The sequence below is a fragment of the Eucyclogobius newberryi genome, unplaced genomic scaffold (genome assembly GCF_026437365.1).
Source record: "Eucyclogobius newberryi isolate DKJ021-1_F unplaced genomic scaffold, fEucNew1.0.hap1 SCAF_5, whole genome shotgun sequence".
In the NCBI taxonomy this organism is placed as follows: domain Eukaryota; kingdom Metazoa; phylum Chordata; class Actinopteri; order Gobiiformes; family Gobiidae; genus Eucyclogobius; species Eucyclogobius newberryi.
In genome coordinates, this window is record NW_027316167.1 from 33,907,991 (window position 1) to 33,929,959 (window position 21,969).

General features: G+C 37.9%; 1 protein-coding gene across 1 annotated transcript; it reads left to right on the forward strand.

Annotated features, from left to right (window-relative positions):
• The first annotated feature begins 1,948 nt into the window (after positions 1 to 1,948).
• rab8b (RAB8B, member RAS oncogene family) lies at positions 1,949 to 21,752 on the forward strand. The gene is made up of 8 exons (XM_072465278.1): positions 1,949 to 2,264; positions 14,846 to 14,906; positions 15,037 to 15,097; positions 15,591 to 15,668; positions 16,906 to 16,995; positions 17,074 to 17,139; positions 17,836 to 17,886; positions 18,565 to 21,752. The coding sequence occupies exons 1-8, from the start codon at positions 2,141 to 2,143 to the stop codon at positions 18,652 to 18,654; spliced, it is 621 nt and encodes a 206-aa protein (XP_072321379.1). The 5' UTR covers positions 1,949 to 2,140; the 3' UTR covers positions 18,655 to 21,752.
• Positions 21,753 to 21,969: the final 217 nt, after the last annotated feature.

The window sequence follows — 21,969 nt, forward strand, 5'->3', positions numbered from 1 at the left end:
CTTTAACATCTATTGCAGGCTTTTATGTAGTTTTAAACTGTCAACTCATCCAAGCCCGTTCTTTTGAGTCCTGGACGTGGAGCTGAAAGTGAACTGCTCACGTCACTTTGAATCGGAACATTGACACCGGCCCCTAAACTACGACTTTATTCTTAACGAGTTTATTCTCGTTAAATTACAAGTTTATTCTCGTTAAATTACAAGTTTATTCTCGTTAAATTACAAGTTTATTCTCGTAAATGTAGGATTTTTTTCTGGCTTCGACTTTAATCTAATAAAATTATGACTTTAATATGGAAAAGTTAGGAGTTAATTCTCGTAGTGCCCCGCAATTTGGGTTGGCTCTTATACTCTCTCATAGTAAAGAGAGAAAGAGAGAGCAAAAAAGATAGGAGAGAAAGAAAGAGAGAAAGAGAGAAGAGCAGCCTCTGCGCGTTGTTATTGTGTTACTTTTAATGGCGGTTGGCAGCCAACCAAAAATGTGCATTTACCACCACCTACTGTAGTTGTACGTCTTCAAAGTATGTGTTTTACGCTATACTGTTTAAAAAAAAAAAAAACAAGGAGAGAGAGAAAGAAAGAGAAGAAAAGAGAGAGATAGAAATAGACTCTCTAATAGCAAGAGAGCACCGCCACCTACTGTCCACACAACTGTGTTTATGTTTCATTGTCTTCAAAGCCCATGGGATCAAAGCAGAAAGGAACTGAATGCATGGGACGATATATGGCATATCAAAGATAAGAAATGTGTCAAAAAAGACATACCAGCCGCCATAAAACACCATAGAAGAAGAAGATGATGTCAAGAAAGACATACAACTACAGTAGGTGTAATGTAACAGTTGGATACCAACCGCCATAAAACACCAAAGAAGAAAAACATTTGATACGTCAACATTTGTTTTTCTCTCCTTTTTCTCTCGTTTTTGTGGTTGTTTTTTTTCCTCACGGACTAGCGTAAAACACATACATTAAAGACTTACAACTGCAGTAGGAGGCGGTAAATGCACCTTTTCAGTTGGCTTTCAACCACCATTAAAAGTAACAAAATAAGGGTTAGTATTGACAAATTCTTGCTTGCGAGAAGGATTGAAAAATATGTAGATTATAAAAAAGAATTGCTAACATTTGATAATCCAGTGTATAATATTATAGCACCATATTCTTGATACTTTCAGAAGTCAGATTACTTAACGGCGTTATGGAAGATTTTTCGGCGATTTGAGAACTCAGGCGGAAGTGCGAGGCGGAAGTGCGCATGCGCACTCCCCCGTGCGGACTGATACAACACACATGTGCGTTTGTTTATTAGCCCGACGGATCGCATCGCATCTCTCGTCTCTCGCAGATTTCTGTCAGCTCGAACAGTCTTTCTCCGTCCTAATCCCAATTTTGTCCTGTACACAGACGGAACTATATTACGATAGATCCATGCGCTTGGACACAGGGAAACGTGCTGCTCTCCTGGCCACGAGGAAATAAGACTCAGATTTGGGCCCAAAAAATCGTCCATTACGCCTTTAAATGATTTCTTTAATGTATTTTTTGTGTGTGTGAGTACGTATAAACAAAAATCACACAATGATCATTAAAATGGTCCAGATTACCACAGCGGCGAGTGGAATAAATAGAAGAAATGATAAATACACTCACACATATGATGAAAGATAAAAAACAATGTTGTATATACTGTCAAATAAGCTTTAAGGTGATATTTCTGCTATTTTGTGATTCATTTTACAAATATTTCACATTTTGTCTGATGATTAAACCTAAACCAATACGTTTAAAGACACATTTTTGTTGGAGTATTGATCAAATATCGTCTGAATATTGAGAGGTTTTATTTTGAAGATTGAGCGGACGTTGCTGCGCGCGTCTGACCTCCAGCTTCACTTTGGTGCGTTTCCTGCTCAGACTCGCTCCTGTTACGGGAAAAACCCAGACGGTGTGAGCTGTAGCCGGGTGTACAGCGCTTCCTCTCGGTGATCCGTGCGTGAACCTCCACCGCTCCTGACGGCCTGACGGGGCGACAGCGGCGGTGCACACCCGGGCACAGAGCGCGGCGCACGGGCGGAGCTGTGTCCGAGAGGCCGCTGCTTGGAGACGGACCCAGAACCCCGGGACCGGAGCCCGAGCCATGGCCAAAACCTACGACTATCTGTTCAAGCTGCTGCTGATCGGAGACAGCGGCGTCGGGAAAACGTGTCTGCTTTTCCGATTCAGCGAAGACGCGTTCAACACAACCTTCATTTCCACGATCGGTGAGGAATTACGCACAACATTACGCGCGTGTGAAACACCGAGGTCCAAGGCGTTGACCCGGTTTGGTTTAGTTTGAAGTGGATATGATTTGGTCCTGGTTACGTCCTGCTGGAGATCATGACTAGTGGACCTGTCTGGTTTAGTCCTGGTTAAGTACAGCTGTAGTCTGGTTTAGTCCTGGTTAAGTACAGCTGTAGTCTGGTTTAGTCCTGGTTAAGTACAGCTGTAGTCTGGTTTAGTCCTGGTTAAGTACAGCTGTAGTCTGGTTTAGTCCTGGTTAAGTACAGCTGTAGTCTGGTTTAGTCCTGGTTAAGTACAGCTGTAGTCTGGTTTAGTCCTGGTTAAGTACAGCTGTAGTCTGGTTTAGTCCTGGTTAAGTGCAGCTGTAGTCTGGTTTAGTCCTGGTTAAGTACAGCTGTAGTCTGGTTTAGTCCTGGTTAATTGCAGCTGTAGTCTGGTTTAGTCCTGGTTAAGTGCAGCTGTAGTCTGGTTTAGTCCTGGTTAAGTGCAGCTGTAGTCTGGTTTAGTCCTGGTTAAGTACAGCTGTAGTCTGGTTTAGTCCTGGTTAAGTGCAGCTGTAGTCTGGTTTAGTCCTGGTTAAGTGCAGCTGTAGTCTGGTTTAGTCCTGGTTAAGTGCAGCTGTAGTCTGGTTTAGTCCTGGTTAAGTGCAGCTGTAGTCTGGTTTAGTCCTGGTTAAGTACAGCTGTAGTCTGGTTTAGTCCTGGTTAATTGCAGCTGTAGTCTGGTTTAGTCCTGGTTAAGTACAGCTGTAGTCTGGTTTAGTCCTGGTTAAGTGCAGCTGTAGTCTGGTTTAGTCCTGGTTAAGTGCAGCTGTAGTCTGGTTTAGTCCTGGTTAAGTGCAGCTGTAGTCTGGTTTAGTCCTGGTTAAGTACAGCTGTAGTCTGGTTTAGTCCTGGTTAAGTGCAGCTGTAGTCTGGTTTAGTCCTGGTTAAGTACAGCTGTAGTCTGGTTTAGTCCTGGTTAAGTGCAGCTGTAGTCTGGTTTAGTCCTGGTTAAGTGCAGCTGTAGTCTGGTTTAGTCCTGGTTAATTGCAGCTGTAGTCTGGTTTAGTCCTGGTTAAGTACAGCTGTAGTCTGGTTTAGTCCTGGTTAATTGCAGCTGTAGTCTGGTTTAGTCCTGGTTAAGTACAGCTGTAGTCTGGTTTAGTCCTGGTTAAGTGCAGCTGTAGTCTGGTTTAGTCCTGGTTAAGTGCAGCTGTAGTCTGGTTTAGTCCTGGTTAAGTACAGCTGTAGTCTGGTTTAGTCCTGGTTAAGTGCAGCTGTAGTCTGGTTTAGTCCTGGTTAAGTACAGCTGTAGTCTGGTTTAGTCCTGGTTAAGTACAGCTGTAGTCTGGTTTAGTCCTGGTTAAGTACAGCTGTAGCCTGGTTTAGTCCTGGTTAAGTACAGCTGTAGTCTGGTTTAGTCCTGGTTAAGTGCAGCTGTAGTCTGGTTTAGTCCTGGTTAATTGCAGCTGTAGTCTGGTTTAGTCCTGGTTAAGTACAGCTGTAGTCTGGTTTAGTCCTGGTTAAGTACAGCTGTAGTCTGGTTTAGTCCTGGTTAAGTGCAGCTGTAGTCTGGTTTAGTCCTGGTTAAGTGCAGCTGTAGTCTGGTTTAGTCCTGGTTAAGTACAGCTGTAGTCTGGTTTAGTCCTGGTTAAGTGCAGCTGTAGTCTGGTTTAGTCCTGGTTAAGTACAGCTGTAGTCTGGTTTAGTCCTGGTTAAGTGCAGCTGTAGTCTGGTTTAGTCCTGGTTAAGTGCAGCTGTAGTCTGGTTTAGTCCTGGTTAAGTACAGCTGTAGTCTGGTTTAGTCCTGGTTAAGTGCAGCTGTAGTCTGGTTTAGTCCTGGTTAAGTACAGCTGTAGTCTGGTTTAGTCCTGGTTAAGTACAGCTGTAGCCTGGTTTAGTCCTGGTTAAGTACAGCTGTAGTCTGGTTTAGTCCTGGTTAAGTGCAGCTGTAGTCTGGTTTAGTCCTGGTTAAGTACAGCTGTAGTCTGGTTTAGTCCTGGTTAAGTGCAGCTGTAGTCTGGTTTAGTCCTGGTTAAGTGCAGCTGTAGTCTGGTTTAGTCCTGGTTAATTGCAGCTGTAGTCTGGTTTAGTCCTGGTTAAGTACAGCTGTAGTCTGGTTTAGTCCTGGTTAAGTGCAGCTGTAGTCTGGTTTAGTCCTGGTTAAGTGCAGCTGTAGTCTGGTTTAGTCCTGGTTAAGTACAGCTGTAGTCTGGTTTAGTCCTGGTTAAGTACAGCTGTAGTCTGGTTTAGTCCTGGTTAAGTACAGCTGTAGCCTGGTTTAGTCCTGGTTAAGTACAGCTGTAGTCTGGTTTAGTCCTGGTTAAGTACAGATGTAGTCTGGTTTAGTCCAGGTTTAGTCTTGGTTTAGTCTTGGTTTAGTCCAGGTTTAGTCTTGGTTTAGTCTTGGATTCGTCTTGGTTTAGCCTTGGATTCGTCTTGGATTCGTCTTGGTTTAGTCTTGGTTTAGTCTTGGTTTAGTCTTGGTTTAGTCCAGGTTTAGTCCAGGTTTAATCTTGGATATCTTTATTCTTCTTCATTTCTAGAGTAGGCCTGGTTCAGATCTGGTTTAGCCTTGGTTTGGACCTGGTTTAGACCTGGTTTAGTCCTGGTTAAGTACAGATGTAGTCTGGTTTAGTCCTGGTTAAGTACAGATGTAGTCTGGTTTAGTCCAGGTTTAGTCTTGGTTTAGTCTTGGTTTAGTCCAGGTTTAGTCTTGGTTTAGTCTTGGATTCGTCTTGGTTTAGCCTTGGATTCGTCTTGGATTCGTCTTGGTTTAGTCTTGGTTTAGTCTTGGTTTAGTCTTGGTTTAGTCTTGGTTTAGTCCAGGTTTAGTCCAGGTTTAGTCCAGGTTTAATCTTGGATATCTTTATTCTTCTTCATTTCTAGAGTAGGCCTGGTTCAGATCTGGTTTAGCCTTGGTTTGGACCTGGTTTAGACCTGGTTTAGTCCTGGTTAAGTACAGCTGTAGTCTTGGTTTAGTCCTGGATACCTGGTTAATTCTTATTCAGTTCTGGGTTAGGCCTGGTTCAGATCTGGTTTAGTCCTGGTTAAATCCTTATTTAGACCACATTCATACATAGACCACATTCACATTTCAAGTTAAGTTTAAACTAAATTCAGAACTAATCCTGGCCTAGACCAGGACTAGAACAGAACCAAGTCTGCATCAGAACTAACCTGGGCTCAAACCAGGTCCCAACATGGACAAGTGTGGATGATTTGTCCTTTTTACATGATTAGTCCTGGTTAAGTCCTGCTGAAGACCTTGGTTCATAGTTTAGTTATGGTTTAGTCCAGGATTTGACAGGATCAGACCTGGTTTTGTCCTGGTTTAGTCTGGAGCTACAGATCGAATTAAATGTCTCCTGTGATGCTGATTTAGCTGTATAAAGAAATACAATATCACAAACATGAGCTTCAGAGTCAGAAAAGGTTTATAGCCATTGTCGATGAACAAAATTCAATCTTTTGATCTTATGTTTTTGAGGAGGAAAAAACTATTACAATTATAGTTTTTTTTCTGGTTTAGTTTGGATATAAGTTTAGTCCTTATGTAGAGTTGGTTTGGTCCTGGTCAAGTCCAGGTTTAGTTCCGGATTCACCCCCAGTTTGACCCAATTTCATGTGTCCAAGTGTGAACGCAGCATTACTTTAGCATTTCTGATTTGTCCTCCTTTCCTGGCTCAGTCCTGTCTTAGATCTGGTTTAGCATAGTCTGGATGTGGTTTAGTCCTGGTTTAGTCCTGGTTTAGCCCTGGTTTAGTCTGGATCAGTCCAGTTTTAGGGCGGGTTCACACTTGTCCTTGTTAAATCCCAGTTTGAGCTCAGTCTTTGTTCAGATGTAGACTTGGTTTAGTCCTGATTAAAACCTTGTTTTGTCATGGATTAGTTCCAAATCTAGTCTCAATGTAATCCGAATTTGATGTGTTTTTTTTGCAATTGTGAACTCACAAATAATCTTGGAATTAACTTGGATCTGGTTTATTTTATATAGTTCAGAATTAGCCCTGGTTTAGTCCCTGTTTAGTCTTGGTTTATCCTGGGTTTAGCTGTGGTTTATCCTTGGTTTAGCCCTGGTTTATCCTGGAGTTAGCCTTGGTTTAGCCCTGGTTTAATCCTGGATAAATCCTGGGTTTAGCCCTGGTTTATTTTTATGGTTTATCATTGTTTTAGCCCTGGTTTATAATTGGTTTAGTCCTGGTTTATTATTGGTGTAGTCCTGGTTTTGCCTTGGTTTATTCTGGGTTTAACCCTGGTTAATCGTTGGTTTAGCCCTGGTTTATTGTTGGTTTAGCCCTAGTTTAATCCTGGTTTAATCCTGGTTTAATCCTGGTTTAATCCTGGTTTAATCCTGGTTTAGCCCTAGTTTAATCCTGGATTAGCCCTGGTTTAATCCTGGTTTGATCCTGGTTTAATCCTGAATTAGCCCTGGTTTAATCCTGGTTTAGCCCTGGATTAGCCCTGGTTTAATCCTGGATTAGCCCTGGTTTAATCCTGGTTTAGCCCTGGTTTAATCCTGGTTTGATCCTGGTTTGATCCTGGTTTAGCCCTGGTTTAGCCCTGGTTTAATCCTGGATTAGCCCTGGTTTAATCCTGGTTTAGCCCTGGTTTAATCCTGGTTTGATCCTGGTTTAATCCTGGTTTAGCCCTGGTTTAATCCTGGTTTGATCCTGGTTTAATCCTGGTTTAGCCCTGGTTTAATCCTGGTTTGATCCTGGTTTAGCCCTGGTTTAGCCCTGGTTTAGCCCTGGATTAGCCCTGGTTTAATCCTGGTTTAGCCCTGGTTTAATCCTGGTTTGATCCTGGTTTAATCCTGGTTTAGCCCTGGTTTAATCCTGGTTTGATCCTGGTTTAATCCTGGTTTAGCCCTGGTTTAATCCTGGTTTGATCCTGGTTTGATCCTGGTTTAGCCCTGGTTTAGCCCTGGTTTAATCCTGGTTTAATCCTGGATTAGTCCTGGTTCAGTGGTAAATTACTCCAGCTGTGATTGTTTTATCAAACCATTTAAGGCAATACACCATATCTTTTAAGAGCAAACATTTCAGAAGAGGAACAAACTTTACTTTCACTTGCCTGCATTTATACTCGCCATATTTTGTGTCATATTTGTTACCACACTACATTTATTGCAGAATACGCACATTAAATACTGGTTTTAGCTGGAGTCCTGGTTTGATTAAAGCCTCAGTTCAGCGCCGTGAGGGGAAGTCCAGGAACACGACACGCCAGAAACACGAGAGCGTTTCTTAAGACGAGGGGCCAAAAGGGAAGTTGGGCCAAGTCACTAAATGGTGGATCCAAACACCTCAGAGGTCATTTAAAGCGGGAGCCGACGTTTAATCTGGACACGTGACACAAACTGGAGTAATAGAGGACTAAAGGACAAAACCGTCATTTTACCAACACATTTCAAACTACAACAGCAACAAAAACATTTCACATTAAGGCCGCAATCGAAGTGAAATCACAATTTGAATGGATTTAATTAGCAAATCGCAACGGCTGTAATGTTTGAAGCGCCATAGCAACAGAATATCACATCTTATTGTCAGAGTTTGTCCGTTCATAGGCCTTTTTGAGAGTTTTTTAGTCAATTTGTGTTTAAATGTGAGCTTTGAACAGAATCTTATTGTTAAAACTTAAATCGCAGTTTTTATCAGTATTTAACATTATTGTATTATTATATTTATTCATCCGTCAATGAGAGTAAAGTCACAAACCAAAACTAGATCTAACATTGGTCTAAATCAGGAATATTGAACTGTTTTTTTATATATCAAAAGAATAATCAGCTTTTTGTGTTTGAGAAATGTGTTCTTGGTAAATAAATACTGTTGTATGTTATAAACGTAGAACTTTAGGATTATTCCATTTAAGCTTTAATACAAAAGAATGATGTTATTCGATAAGTTTATTCAGGTCACAATATTGATGTTTGTTTGAGTGTCTGTCGTTCTGTCTCCTTCATAAAAATGTTTCTGGACGCACTTAATAAACATATTACGATGATACTCGTGCTAATCCATGTCACAATTATATCACAATGAGATTTCAGTGTTTACGATTATTGTGAGAAGAAACATCACAGTTTAATGATTTTTTTTTCTTTCATGTCTTTAGTCTAATACATATAAAAACTTTCTGAACGATAAAGGATATTATTATTGTTTTTTTATTGCTCTTTTTTTGCTTTTTATTGCATGTTTTTGTCTTATGTCTGTTTATACATCCCTGAACACGAATTAAAAGTTGATTTCACGGCTTTGCAAATGAACTCTTAACAGATTCAAAAAGATTTAAAAAAAAGAAAATAATCAAGATTTTTGTGACGACGATTGCAATTCATGTTTAAGAAGTACGTCATTGTTCAAAGTGCACATGAGAAGTCTGAAACATGATCCTAAAAGTGTTTGTAGAGATGTAATATACTAAAGAGTTCAGTTATTTTTAATGTGTTTATTTAGTTTTCAATAGAAAGTCGAGGTGTTTAGTTTTGTTGCCTAAATAAGTGCGATCTTTGACAATTAGACCTGCTCAAACTGTGATTTTGATTGTGGTGTTTGGTGACGGGCCTGAGCGACAGATTGTGCTGGAGCAGGTGAGACACGAGTGCTTCCTGTCAGAGAGCGACACTTCCTCAGGAAACAGGAAGTGGCTTTGCTCTTCGGTCACAGATCATGCTCGAGCTGCTGTCGTTATGGTTATGATGAAGAGCAGAGTTGTAATGGTATTATTGTAACTTCAGCTTTACTAAAGAGTATTTTTATTGTTCTTTTTATTATAATAAACGGGTCTGTCTGTGATAAAAACTCTTTCTGCTGCACAATTGCATGTTTAAGCCATCGTTTATGCCCGTTATATCATAAGCAATAGTTCAGTTCCTCAAGTGACTAGAAACTAGTGTCACAATACTCATATTTTAATACCAGAGAAAAGACTGGTTTAAATTATGCTTAAACCACACCCTTTTTTGTTGTTTAGTTTGCTAGTTTCTTTAATATTATCCCCGTGTGGACTTTTACGTTAGATCAGGAGGAAACTTTGTCCTGTTTACACATATTTCTAGTGTCATTACTTGTTTGAATGATTCTAGTTTTAGTCTGGATTAGTTTGTGGGTTTAGATTATTTTGACCACTCTACAACAGTCTTCTCTACTCCAGCGGTCAGTTAGTTTTAAACCGTGTCCAGTTTGAATGCTGCATATTTATACCATATTTCCCATGATGCTTTGTGGTGTGGACAGTGGCTGTTCTGTGTCCGAGGCTCGTGGGTGTCAGCTGACCTCTGTCCCACTGAGGAAGAGGGAAGTGCTCCGTCAATGTGTCAGACACTCATCTCATTTAGAGACAATGGTGTGTTCTAACCTTTAATGCCACACTGCGGAGCATTCCAGGCACTGACACCTCACACAGACACGCTGGTGCAGTCACATTTAAAATGAACTGGCTTTAAGCCTTTACAGCGTTTTAAATACCTTTGGAACTGTTTGTGAAAGATGTATTATATATATATATATATATATATATATATATATATATATATATATATATATATATATATATATATATATATATATATATATATATATATATATATATATATATATATATATATATATATATATATATATATATATATATATATATATATATATATATATATATATATATATATATATATATATATATATATATATATATATATATATATATATATATATATATATATATATAATATATATATATATATAATATATATATATATATATATATATATATATATATATATATATATATATATAATATATATATATATAATATATATATATATATAATATATATATATATTATATAAATATATATATATATATATATATATAATAATATATATTATATAAATAAATATATATATATATATATATCTTTTTTTTTTACATAACAGACCTCAGGATTAGAACTCACTAAGGTCAAGGTTTAAGGTCGGGGGAAGTTTGTTCTCTGCGTTTGACCTGTCCTTCAAGCAGTTGGGACCCATCTCTAGATCTTGAGCTGGTCCTGGTCAGGAGCTGGTCCTGGTCAGGAGCTGGTCCTGGTCAGGAGCTGGTCCTGGTCAGGAGCTGGTCCTGGTCAGGAGCTGGTCCTTTGCATGTTTTGGGCTGGTTAAGCTGGACATGACTGGACGGCTTTTGCACTCGTCTCGTCGTCATCATTCACACTGTGAAAGGCTTTGGAGATGGAACAGAGTGAGACACTATGATGTTGTTTTTGGTGGAGTTTATCAAAATGACCTCATTCAAATAAATTCTATCCCGCTCTGGATTTATATCTGCACATTTGGATCTCAGGGCGTAAAGTGAGTCAGGCCTGTGGTATTTGTTAGACATTTATCTTTTAAGTCGGACTCGCTCCAGACGCTGCTGTAAATGTCACAGAGAAGAAAAATCCACAAGATCAAAGTGTAAAGAGCGCGACACAGCCTCAGGTCATTACAATCTTGAATTATGTCAGTACGTTACGTGTTCAGCGCTTTTAAGTTCTCCAAGTCACTGAACTTCTATTTGGACTCATTTATTCATTTACACTTCATTTGGGAAACTTGGGTTTGAAAACCTGTAGTAACTGAAAATGAACATATCATATCAGTGAGGAGAAAATAACCATGAATAATACTGTGTGATATTGTGTGTGTTTGAGATGTTTAAAACGTGTGAATGAGGAGTGTAAAGTCTATGATTAAAAAATAGTTGAAATCCCTGCAAAAATATTTTTTTCTTGAACCTCAAACGAGAGAACGATGTCTTTAAGATGATCCAAACCTCCTAAAACTTAAAATAACAGTTCACTTTCCATGGAATGCTTTCATAATGTCGATTGCTATCTCCCAGGATCAATTATACTGTATAATCTGAAGCCGCAGTTTTATTTGAGACTTACATTTTAATTTCCCCAGCAAACAACAAAAACCTGTTCATTATATCTTTACAAATATGTCCTGAAATGCAGTAGTATTACCGTAGCATTTCAGTCTCTCAGAGGTTTTGCTCTTGGGTGTGTTGAATGTGAACTTTGAGCAGAATCCCACTGTTAAAGCATAAAATAAAATTGCGACGCTCATCAAAAACGCCGTGATCCAAGGTGTTTGTGACGTCTGGTGTTGCCCAGAAATATGTTATGTTGAAATATTGTACAGCTCTCGCGTCGTGGCGGAGGACATTGACCTCGGCTCGTTTCCGTAGCAACCACTCGACACAGTTTCACTTCCTGGTTACGGAGAAACTGCTGAGAAGAATGAGAGGAAAGGCACAAATATCATATAATAATTTACAATCCACAACTTTATGACCAATGAAAAGGGGATTTATTCTGTCTTGAGCAGTGTTGTTGTTGTTGTTGTTGTTTACTAAAGATATTATAGGACAAGGTGTGGACAATATTGACAAAAATTTAATATCTCAATGTTTTTTTTTTAAAGTTTACCGACAACAATATTCGGATGATATTACGTGAATGCAACAGAAATGTGATAAAACGTCTTTAAACTTCTGAGTTGAGGTTTGAATGTAATTAATTATAAATGTATAATGTCACTATTATTGTTTTGGAGATTAGCACAATTAGAAAATTGTGTGTTTTGTCTAATTAAAACTATTAAAAATGTAAGTGTAATCTAAAAAAAACAAGCTTCATAAAGTGATTTTTCTTAGATTTTATGGTAAAATTCTTTGTCACATTTTGTGCGACACTTCAAAAAAGAACCTCAAAAAAGACATTTACAGAAACATTTAATGAGATAATGCAAAAAAAAACATTTGAAATATGAATTTGGGTTAATATTGTCCACCGCTAATGTAAACTCGCAAACGTTTCACCGTCAAGGTTGATTTAATACACTTTAATACAATATTTTTCTGCCATAAATCAGCCCCACACACACCAAACCTAACAACTGAACAATGTTTTCAGGGATAACGCAGAAGGATTTGTCCATGTCTTAATTCTAGACTTTATTTATTAAAGTTTCAACGCCAAAAATTAGGCGAAATGAAAGTTTTACTCAAATTTTCTGTAAAATCTAGTTTGCTCGAAAACTAAATAAGATATTCAAAATACCCTCAGTAAATATCATTGTTCTAACGTGACAGCAAAATGAAGCAAGAAATTAAAACCTTCATTAATACATTTTTCAGATTTATAGTATTTCCCAAATATGTGCAATTTTGTCAATTTTATCCATCATTTTAATTTTTTCACTTGCAGCGTCTCTTCTTAATTATCTTTATTATAATTTTTTTTAAATTCATTTTTCAAAATAAAGGTAGTCATTTATTATTATTATTATTATTATTAACAACAACAACTACTACAACATAAACAACAACAAAAAACAAATTTAAAAATATGATGCAAAAGACAAGACCAGAAAAAATAATAACTCATTAAAAAAAAAAAAAAAGGTTAAAGCACATTAAGTCTAAAATAGGTGTCGGATTCAGTTCGGTTTACGTTAAATATGTGAAAGAGTGGGGGATTTGAACCGACAACCTCCGTCTCATCAAACGCACTCAAACCCAGGTCACGTTTCAAAACAGGAAATCTTGAGTCCGTTATATTTGTTTCTAAAGTGCACATGGTCTGTAGATCTGCTCAGCGGTCACACCCAGCGCTGCCCCCTGGAGCGAGCGCTTGTTTAGACGAGCCGAGCGTCCGAGCCGAGCGTCCGAGCCGAGCGTCCGAGCCGAGCGTCCGAGCCGAGCGTCCGAGCCGAGCGTCCGAGCCGAGCAGCCGAGCGTCCGAGCCGAGCGTCCGAGCCGAGCGTCCGAGCCGAGCGTCCGAGCCGAGCGTCCGAGCCGAGCGTCCGAGCCGAGCGTCCGAGCCGAGCGTCCGAGCCGAGCGTCCGAGCCGAGCAGCCGAGCGTCCGAGCCGAGCGTCCGAGCCGAGCGTCCGAGCCGAGCGTCCGAGCCGAGCGTCCGAGCCGAGCGTCCGAGCCGAGCGTCCGAGTCAAGCGCTTAAACACGTGCGGACAGAGTTATTAGAGCCGCAGGAGGAAGGAGCGCGAGTCCTTGATGAAAGTTTGTAGTCAGCAGCTGGTCTTCCTGTAAAAGGGAACGTCGGAAACACAGTGGACCTGCCCAAATATGACCAAATATATGAACGTTATATGGTTGAATACTCCTGGACACTCCTTTTAACAGCGATCAGTTCATTTATTGTACATTTAGAGGTTTTAAATACATTTTTCTCAGGAAATAAAGGTTGAAATGTGGTGACTGAAGGCCTCTACATGGAGAATATTCACAAATATGGAGGAAAATCTTGAATAGTTTATTATTATTTGAGATTTTAGTTTAATAATGTGACTGATTTTGTCTTCGTAGTGATTTTGGCATGTGTTTTACAGTTCAGATAACAATAAGTCCTTAGTTAATTCATGGTTAATTGATTACAGACCTACATAATACTAATGGATGCACTTAAAAGTAGCGTTTAAAGGCCGGACTGCAACAATTAATTGACTAAAGAATCATTGTAGTTGTATTTGATCATCATTATCTGGACTTTCTATTGTGCATTGAGACTTTTTAAACACATTTTTAACTAATAATAATACATTTTATTAATATAGAGCATTTCAGGACACTCAAAGATGTTTCACAGAACAAGAATAAATAAATAAGAAACTGTCAATTTAAAGAACACTGAGAAACAAATAATGTAGAACGATAAAACGTAAATGGATGAAATTGGGACAATGAAAATTAAAAGTGGTTTAGTTTATTGAATGTAGAGATGTCAAGATTATTCGGTTAATTGATAAATTATTTAGGATTTAGGATTATTCAGGTCACAATATAATCGTAAAAGAACCAACAAATAATAATTGCGGCAATTTTAGAAGCAAATGTAAGTCTTTTTTGTTCAATATACAGCCCAAAAACAGACCTAAATGAAGAAGTTTCATTGATCTGGTTGTTTTTGTCACGTTTAACTTGATTTTGTCTTTCAGATTTTTTGACTTTGCCATAAAAGATCTTTTCTTATGTGTTTTAGAGTCTGCACAGTCCAGACAATGATTATTATGATTATCAAAATACAACTATGATCATTTTTTACGGCCGGCACTTCACAACACAGACTCGAAAACGCACAGTTTAACAAAGACTTTATTAAATCGAAATGACAAAAAAAGGATGAACAATTTGAGATTGTCTTCAATAACGCATTTTATTCATAAATATTTTCTGACTAGATGCTTTCTGTCACCTTATTTCAACCTTTTATTTGGTTTAAAAAATGTATTTAAAAAGTCGCAATGTGCAATAGAATTCAACTAATCGATAAAAAATAACTAAAATAATCATTGGTTGTTGGTGCACCATGTCCTTTCTCATTACACTCCTCTATCTCCATGGAGACCAGGTATTTTTGACCAATAAAAATGCCCACTTCACACAGTGGAACATTCCAGTTAAAGCCATAACATCACCACGGAGACGACAAAGTGACTCCAGAAAAGTGGCACAGTGCACCTTTAACATCTTCAATTCTTAAAGTGTCTTTTTTTTCTCTGTCTTTAGGTATTGACTTCAAAATCAGGACGGTGGAATTGGACGGCAAGAAAATCAAACTTCAAATATGGTGAGTGTTTGCAACGTGCGATTTAACGACTGATATTTATCCCGGTAATAATCCTTTTGAGTGCGAGTGGAATAACTGGACACAATGTGCAGAAGAGCAGATCCTGATCATCGTTTTCTGTCCGTTTCAGGGACACTGCAGGTCAAGAGCGATTCAGGACAATTACCACGGCCTATTACAGAGGAGCCATGGTGAGTCATGCAGATTATACGCTCTCGTTTGTGTCATAAGGAAACCTGAATAAATCCAAGTGACTATTCATACCAAGAAAGCTTTAAAGAAATGTCCGTTGTGTTAATACTTATTTTAACGGTCTTACTTTTGTCCTGTCCAATCATATTCACAGGAAACTCATTAAAAGACAGAGGTTGACGCAGTGGTACAAATAATACCACTTGTATAATGATTTTTCGAATGATAATGAAGTGCATGGATATTTCGCACACAAAATGGTCTATTATAGTTTAGTCTTGTCTTTATTTGAATATACAGACTAATTAAGCCATATATTTTTCATTCTCAGCAGTTTGAGCAGTTTGAGAGCTCTAAACTGCTGCATTGTTCTCGTCCCGCTCCTGACCTTTCCCTCCAGCTGCCGTGGTGTTTTTTTTTTTTCTCTTTCTCTCTCTGTGCGCACGCGATGTCATTTCCTGTCCCCTCTGACCTCACTTCCTGTGCGCGCAGGGCATCATGCTGGTGTACGACATCACCAACGAGAAATCCTTCGACAACATCAAGAACTGGATCAGGAACATCGAGGAGGTGAGGCCCGAGGGTCACGGTGCATTGTCCCGTTTGTGTGACTTCCTCTCTGTCCAATAAATATCTGCACCCGCCTCAAATTCAGTACAACTTGTATTATGGCATAAAAAAGGACCATTTGAAAAGCTACTGGATATTTAAAGGACACACACATATTGTTCTAAATTGATATTTAAAGGACACATATTAAAGATTCTATACTTTTTGGGGCGTTTAACCATGTTCTAACATTGATCCCTCGTCAAAAACATACCTGCAGTTGTATTTAGCCTCATTCACTCTAGTTTGATGAATCCGGGCTAAAAAAGTCCTTTCTTCCAAGTGTCAAAAACACTGACGTGGCGCCCTCTTCTGTTCTGTTCTGTTTCTGTGCTTGTCCATAAATACTCCTGCACCTGATTTTGCTCACAAATACATTCACAGCATCCTTCACCGCTATGAGTTAATTATAAGCATTTTCCATTAATCTCGTAAAGCTAACAAACATTAGCATGCTAACGGCGCACTTCCTGAATAAAACACTTTATATTTAGATTCAGTGAAAGCGCTGTAGTCTCATTTTCACCCGAATAGAAGCTTTTACCATATCTGAACTGAGGGAAAACAGATACTTTATTACATTCTGTTTTTCACATTTCAAATGTGACAAAAATAAGGTACAGCCTCTTTATTCCCAAAATAAAGCACATTCACTTTTTAAAAAACGTCATTTAATTGGGTGTTTTGTGATCCATATTCCAAACCATATTTTCTTCTGTTGTTTATGTTTAATACTCGGTAATACTTAAATAATTCGGTTACATTTGACCGAAAATTTATATTTTATAAAATAAAACACAAATAAAAATGTTTTAAAGCCTTCTCTCCTTTTTTGGACTCTAAATGAACTCAAACAATGAAACTGGTCCAATCCAAAACTGCCATGGAACAGTCTCTTCATTTAGTTCGATTTGAGCCCAAAATCTGGTGTTTTTAAGTTATTAGTTTACCTTTTAGGTATTTTTGTCTGTCTTTTTTATGTTTTATATTTCCCATTTTATGTTCATGATGAAACTGTTTAATTCATTAAGAAATAAAACTCAAAGGCTCAAAGCGTCACATATGCCCTCCAGTGGAAGTCCAGTGTCGGTGCAATGAGTGGATTCAATCCAACTCAAATGACGTGCGATTCTAAATGTCCCACGATGAAAGTTGCAATAAAACTTTACCTTTGTTTTCTTGTGTCTGTGTTTTCCAGCACGCCTCGTCAGACGTGGAGAGGATGATTCTGGGAAACAAATGTGACATGAATGACAAGCGGCAGGTGTCCAAGGAAAGAGGAGAGAAGGTACGGACTGTGACTATATCTAAGTTCAATCTCACTGAAAGTCCTCCTGGAGTCACTGTTTTTATCTCCCGTTTTTAGTTGGCGATAGATTATGGAATCAAGTTTTTAGAGACCAGTGCGAAGTCCGGCATCAACGTAGAAGAGGTGAGTTCTGTGCCCTTCACTGTAGAACCAGGCCTAAAAACCAGGCCTAAACCAGGCCTAAACCAAGTCTAAACCAGGACTAAACCAGGACTAAACCAAGTCTAAACCAGGACTAAACCAGGACTAAACCAAGTCTAAACCAGGACTAAACCAGGACTAAACCAGGACTAAACCAGGACCTAACCTGGACTAAGCCAGGACTAAGCCAGGACTAAGCCAAATATGAGATACTAGAGAGTTTTAAAGGCGCAATGGACGATTTTTTTGGGCGATTTGAGAACGCAGGTGGACGTGCACATGCCACTCCCCCGTGTGGACCGATACAACACACACGTGCGTTTGTTTATTAGCGCAACCGGATCGCATCGCATCTCTCGTCTCCCGTAGATTTACGTCTTTTATGAGTCAACTCGAACAGTCTATCTCCGTCTTCATTTTGCCCCGTACATTGAGGGAACTATATTATGATAGATCAATGCGCTTAGACACACGGAAACGTGGGGACGAGCCTGACGCGGCTGCAGGTGAGCTGTAGGTGTGTTTTATGATTGATACGTGGCAGGACTAATCAGCAGTCCACGCCACGAGGAAATAAGACTCAGATTTGGGCCAAAGAAATCCATTCAACCTTTAAGCCTGAATCACAAAATTCGATATATATTTATAAAATGTGTATATTTTTAAATTTCTTTTCAGGGCTTTTTCACTCTGGGCCGTGATATCATGACGAGGCTCAACAGGAGAATGGTGAGTTCAGACTTTATACTTAAAGTGCCTCTGACTCATTTTGACTTTATTTGGTGTATTTATACCTGTTGTACATGATATGTTTACACCAATCGAGTCTGTGTTTGTGGAGAAAACGTGACATCAGAATAGGGACACTCCTTCCAATCAAAGTTTATGCAGAATTTACACAAAGCTTTTGGACTCTCTAAACATGAATTCAACAAAATAAAGTCACTCTTATATATTTCTATTTGTCAATTTAAAAAAATCATTAGATGAGTTTTTGCCCAGTGTTTGTAATTTCCTAATGTGATGTCATCAATTACAAAAAGGAAGTGAAATTATAAACCTAAAAAATGTGCTATTCTGAGATTATGTTTTTATCATTTTTAGCAAAATATATTTATCTTAACTGCATTTTAGTTCAACGAGTCGTCTGACCAGTAGGGGGCAGTGTAATCAATACCTATATATCTCCAGTTAAAGCTGCACTATGTCACTTTTCTAGTTGAGGGTTTACCACCTTCTTGTCTCCATGGAGATGCCATTTCTTTGCCTGGAATGTGGCATTAAATTACAACAACAAAAAGTATACATTGAAAAACATTCTCACCTTCTTGTCTCCATGGAGATGGCTTTAATGCGATACTGTGGAACATTCTGCACCTTTCACAGTCAGTATTATTTCCTCCTCAGAACGACAACAACGCGTCCGGCGCCGGGGGTCCGGTCAAGATCACGGAGAACCGCCCCAAGAAGAGCTTTTTCAGGTGCTCGCTTTTGTAGGCGGAGTTTAGAGCCTTTGGACGCTCCGATTGGTCCTCATGGCGTGACGGGACTCAAAACGCCACGAAACGCAGATTCCTCCAAACAAGATGAAGTAAAATAAGAAGGATAAACGCAGGAGGATATTATCTGACGCTTTTTACGCTTTTGAACTGACTTTTTTCAAACGGTTTTAAACTCATTTTCAACTCATTTTGGACTAATTTTTCCGCGATACGTTTCAGGAAACACAACCACAAATCGACTGTTGCGTTAAACCAAAGCCAGTGAATGTTTTTGTCTGATTTCACCTGTTTTTTTGCATCCATCTGCCGTATTTTTTTGTTTTTGCCTTCAACTTTTCAACAATCGCCTTTTAAACATTTGACGAACCTTCGACGACGAATCGAATCAAGACGTCAACGAGTTTTCCTTTTCAACTCCTTTTCGTTCATTTAGCAAACTTGTACTGTTACTTTTACAGACAAATGCAAAGGTGTTTCTGCTCGTTTTCCTTTTGTTTCCCGCTTTAAAAACACGCACGTCAATCATTGTGAAGTCTATAGAACGTATAATGTAAAAAAGAATGTATGAAGTGAATAATAATTAATGAGAAATCTATTATCTTAACATCTTTGTAGTAGATACAAGATGCAACAACTAGACTATAAAGACTCTAAAACACAGGCCAGAAGACGTTTTAGAACAAGACAGTGGCATTATTAAATTTAAATGTCAAAAAAGAATCAACAATTTCAGTTTTTTTAATTAATTATACACTTTATTTGTGAATATTCTCCATTTAAAAGCTTTCATTTTACATATTTCATCCTTTATTTGGTTGATTATGTATTAAAAACAGAAATGACAGTACTTAAAAAATGTTTTGTTAGAACAGAATTGAGGTTTGTTGCATCTTTTATTGCTTTTATTAGACGTAAAAAAGTCTTAAGTGCAATTTTTAACAAATATGAGCCAAAAACCTCAGTAACTTTTGGTAATTACTATAACATTTTAACCAAAAACAAGACAGAAACTGACAATGTAAATGTTTTTGATTTGTTTTTGTCGTTTGGCCTTAACAATTTAGAGGTTATTCAGAACAAATGAACAAAAAAGTATTGAATTGCACTTTCTTTTAATCGTTTCAAGAGCTGAAATACATTTTGTTGTTGTTTATCTTATTATAATTTTTTCCGTGATGTCAAACCACTCGAAGGAAATCCACTCGGTGTTAAAAATGTGCAGTATTTTGAATTTATTGTGAATTATTTTATCTTGTGTATTCATGTATGCATGTATTCATGTGTATGTCTTTTATTGTCGTTTCAACCAGAAAAAAACAAAAAACAGCATTTAGTCTTAAACTGCCCAAAACATTGTGACAAGCGGCATTGAAAGATCATTTTCAACAGTTTTGGGCTTAATTTCTCAATAGGTTTTGCGAAAAAAGGTTAGGAATGTTTTATATTTTATACTTTCAATTTACAATAGTTTATCAAAGATGGTAAAGTCATTGTAATCTTAAATCTAATACAACCTTTGCAGTTTTTCATTCATTATCAGTAATAGAATGTGAAATACAGAAAGTTTATTTTCTGTTAAAGTGAATTAATTTAATCAGATTTTGAATTTTAAACAATTAACTCAAACAATTAAAAAAACAAAAAAACATCCAATATTTAGTTTTATTTGTAATGTTTTAGTGCACCTTTTTAAATACCTAATGTGAGATTTTAAAGCCCTCAAATCAAACAGGCTCAAATGGGTAATAGAATAATCACAACTAATCGATTTTTAAAATAATTGTCAACTAATTAAAGTTATAGTTAACTTGTTCATACACAGGTTCCAAAACATGAGACGAACACGAAACACGAGCTGAGAAAAAGTAGTTTTATGACTGAAATTTAACCTTAATTCTGTGAAAACAACATGGAAAATGTGTAAATTGAGTGTATTCGATGGAAACACTCTTCGGTCCATAAACGTGCTCCACCAGGATCCTCAAACTGACTCATTTCAGCTTCAACGGCATCAAATTGAGTCAAAAAACAACTGCGTTCTAAACAACTAATCGATTGACAAAATTATCGTTTGTTTCTCAATTCAGATTAAAATTAATCAAAGCGAGTGAATGTTTGTAAGGTGCAACATACGACAATGAATAATAATCGACGCTGAAATAAGACACAATATGGAATTGGAACTGAATGTGTAAGAAAGATGAATTAAATGCGATATATATTCAGCGGATCAGAACAATAGTGCAAAAATAATGGCAAACGTTCAACATTTGTGGACATTTCTCTCATTATATCCACAGGTTTCAGAATGAGAGTCGCGATTAACAATTCAAAACTATATGTATCTTTTGAACGGGGCAAAAGTGCTCAAAATATTGCCTTTGTCTGAATGTATGACGTCATCAAATTCACAAACGCTTTTTCAAAATGTCATCACAAACTGCGACTTCACGGATGTAAAACTACGATAAATATTTACCGCAGGTTCTACACCATCAAGCTCCAAGTCGTGATTTAGACTTCAGACTTTGAAGTTTGACCCGTGTGAACCTCTTTGTGTGAAATGTCTTGAATGTGTTTTGTGTTTACAGATAAACAGTGTTATTTTCTACTCAAACCTCATTCAAATGCCACTTTATGAGATTATTTAGACATTAATATTCAGGGCACAAAGCTGAGTGTTTGAGGGTCACTTTTGTTGTTCCAGTTTGCTCCGTAACGTAAGGAAAGAGCCCTGGTTTAGCCCTGGTTTAATCCTGGTTTAGCCCTGGTTTAGCCCTGGTTTAGCCCTGGTTTATTCCTGATTTTCAGCCGATTCACAGCTAAACTTTACTGTGAACATGACGCTGTTCAAATGGGCAAAATGTCACTTTTGTCAGTATTTTTTATCGCCTCTATGCAAATAACCTCAGTTCACGCTGCTCTTGAACCAAATATTTAGTTTTTAAACATTGTATTTGTGTCTTAAAGTATTTAGTTTTCAATACTTTGATGCCTTAACTGTGTGTTTTATGTTTGCACATTGGAGAACTTGTCAGCAGGACATTGAGTGAAGTGCATTTCTTCAACCAAATAAAACAAATGTCACGCTTTTACATGTGTTGGGTCTTTTTGGTGACATCCGGTGGCAAAAGTGGAGATTACAACAGCGATGGACACCCAAATAAGACTTAACTTGGACACTGATTTATACTTCTATGAAATTAATAACAGTATAATAGTAACAGCGATGTCTGTAAATTGGCATTTATTCGAGTTGGGCATCTCAGATTCTAGTCTAGTCCATGTTTAGCCCTCACTTTTGGCTAAA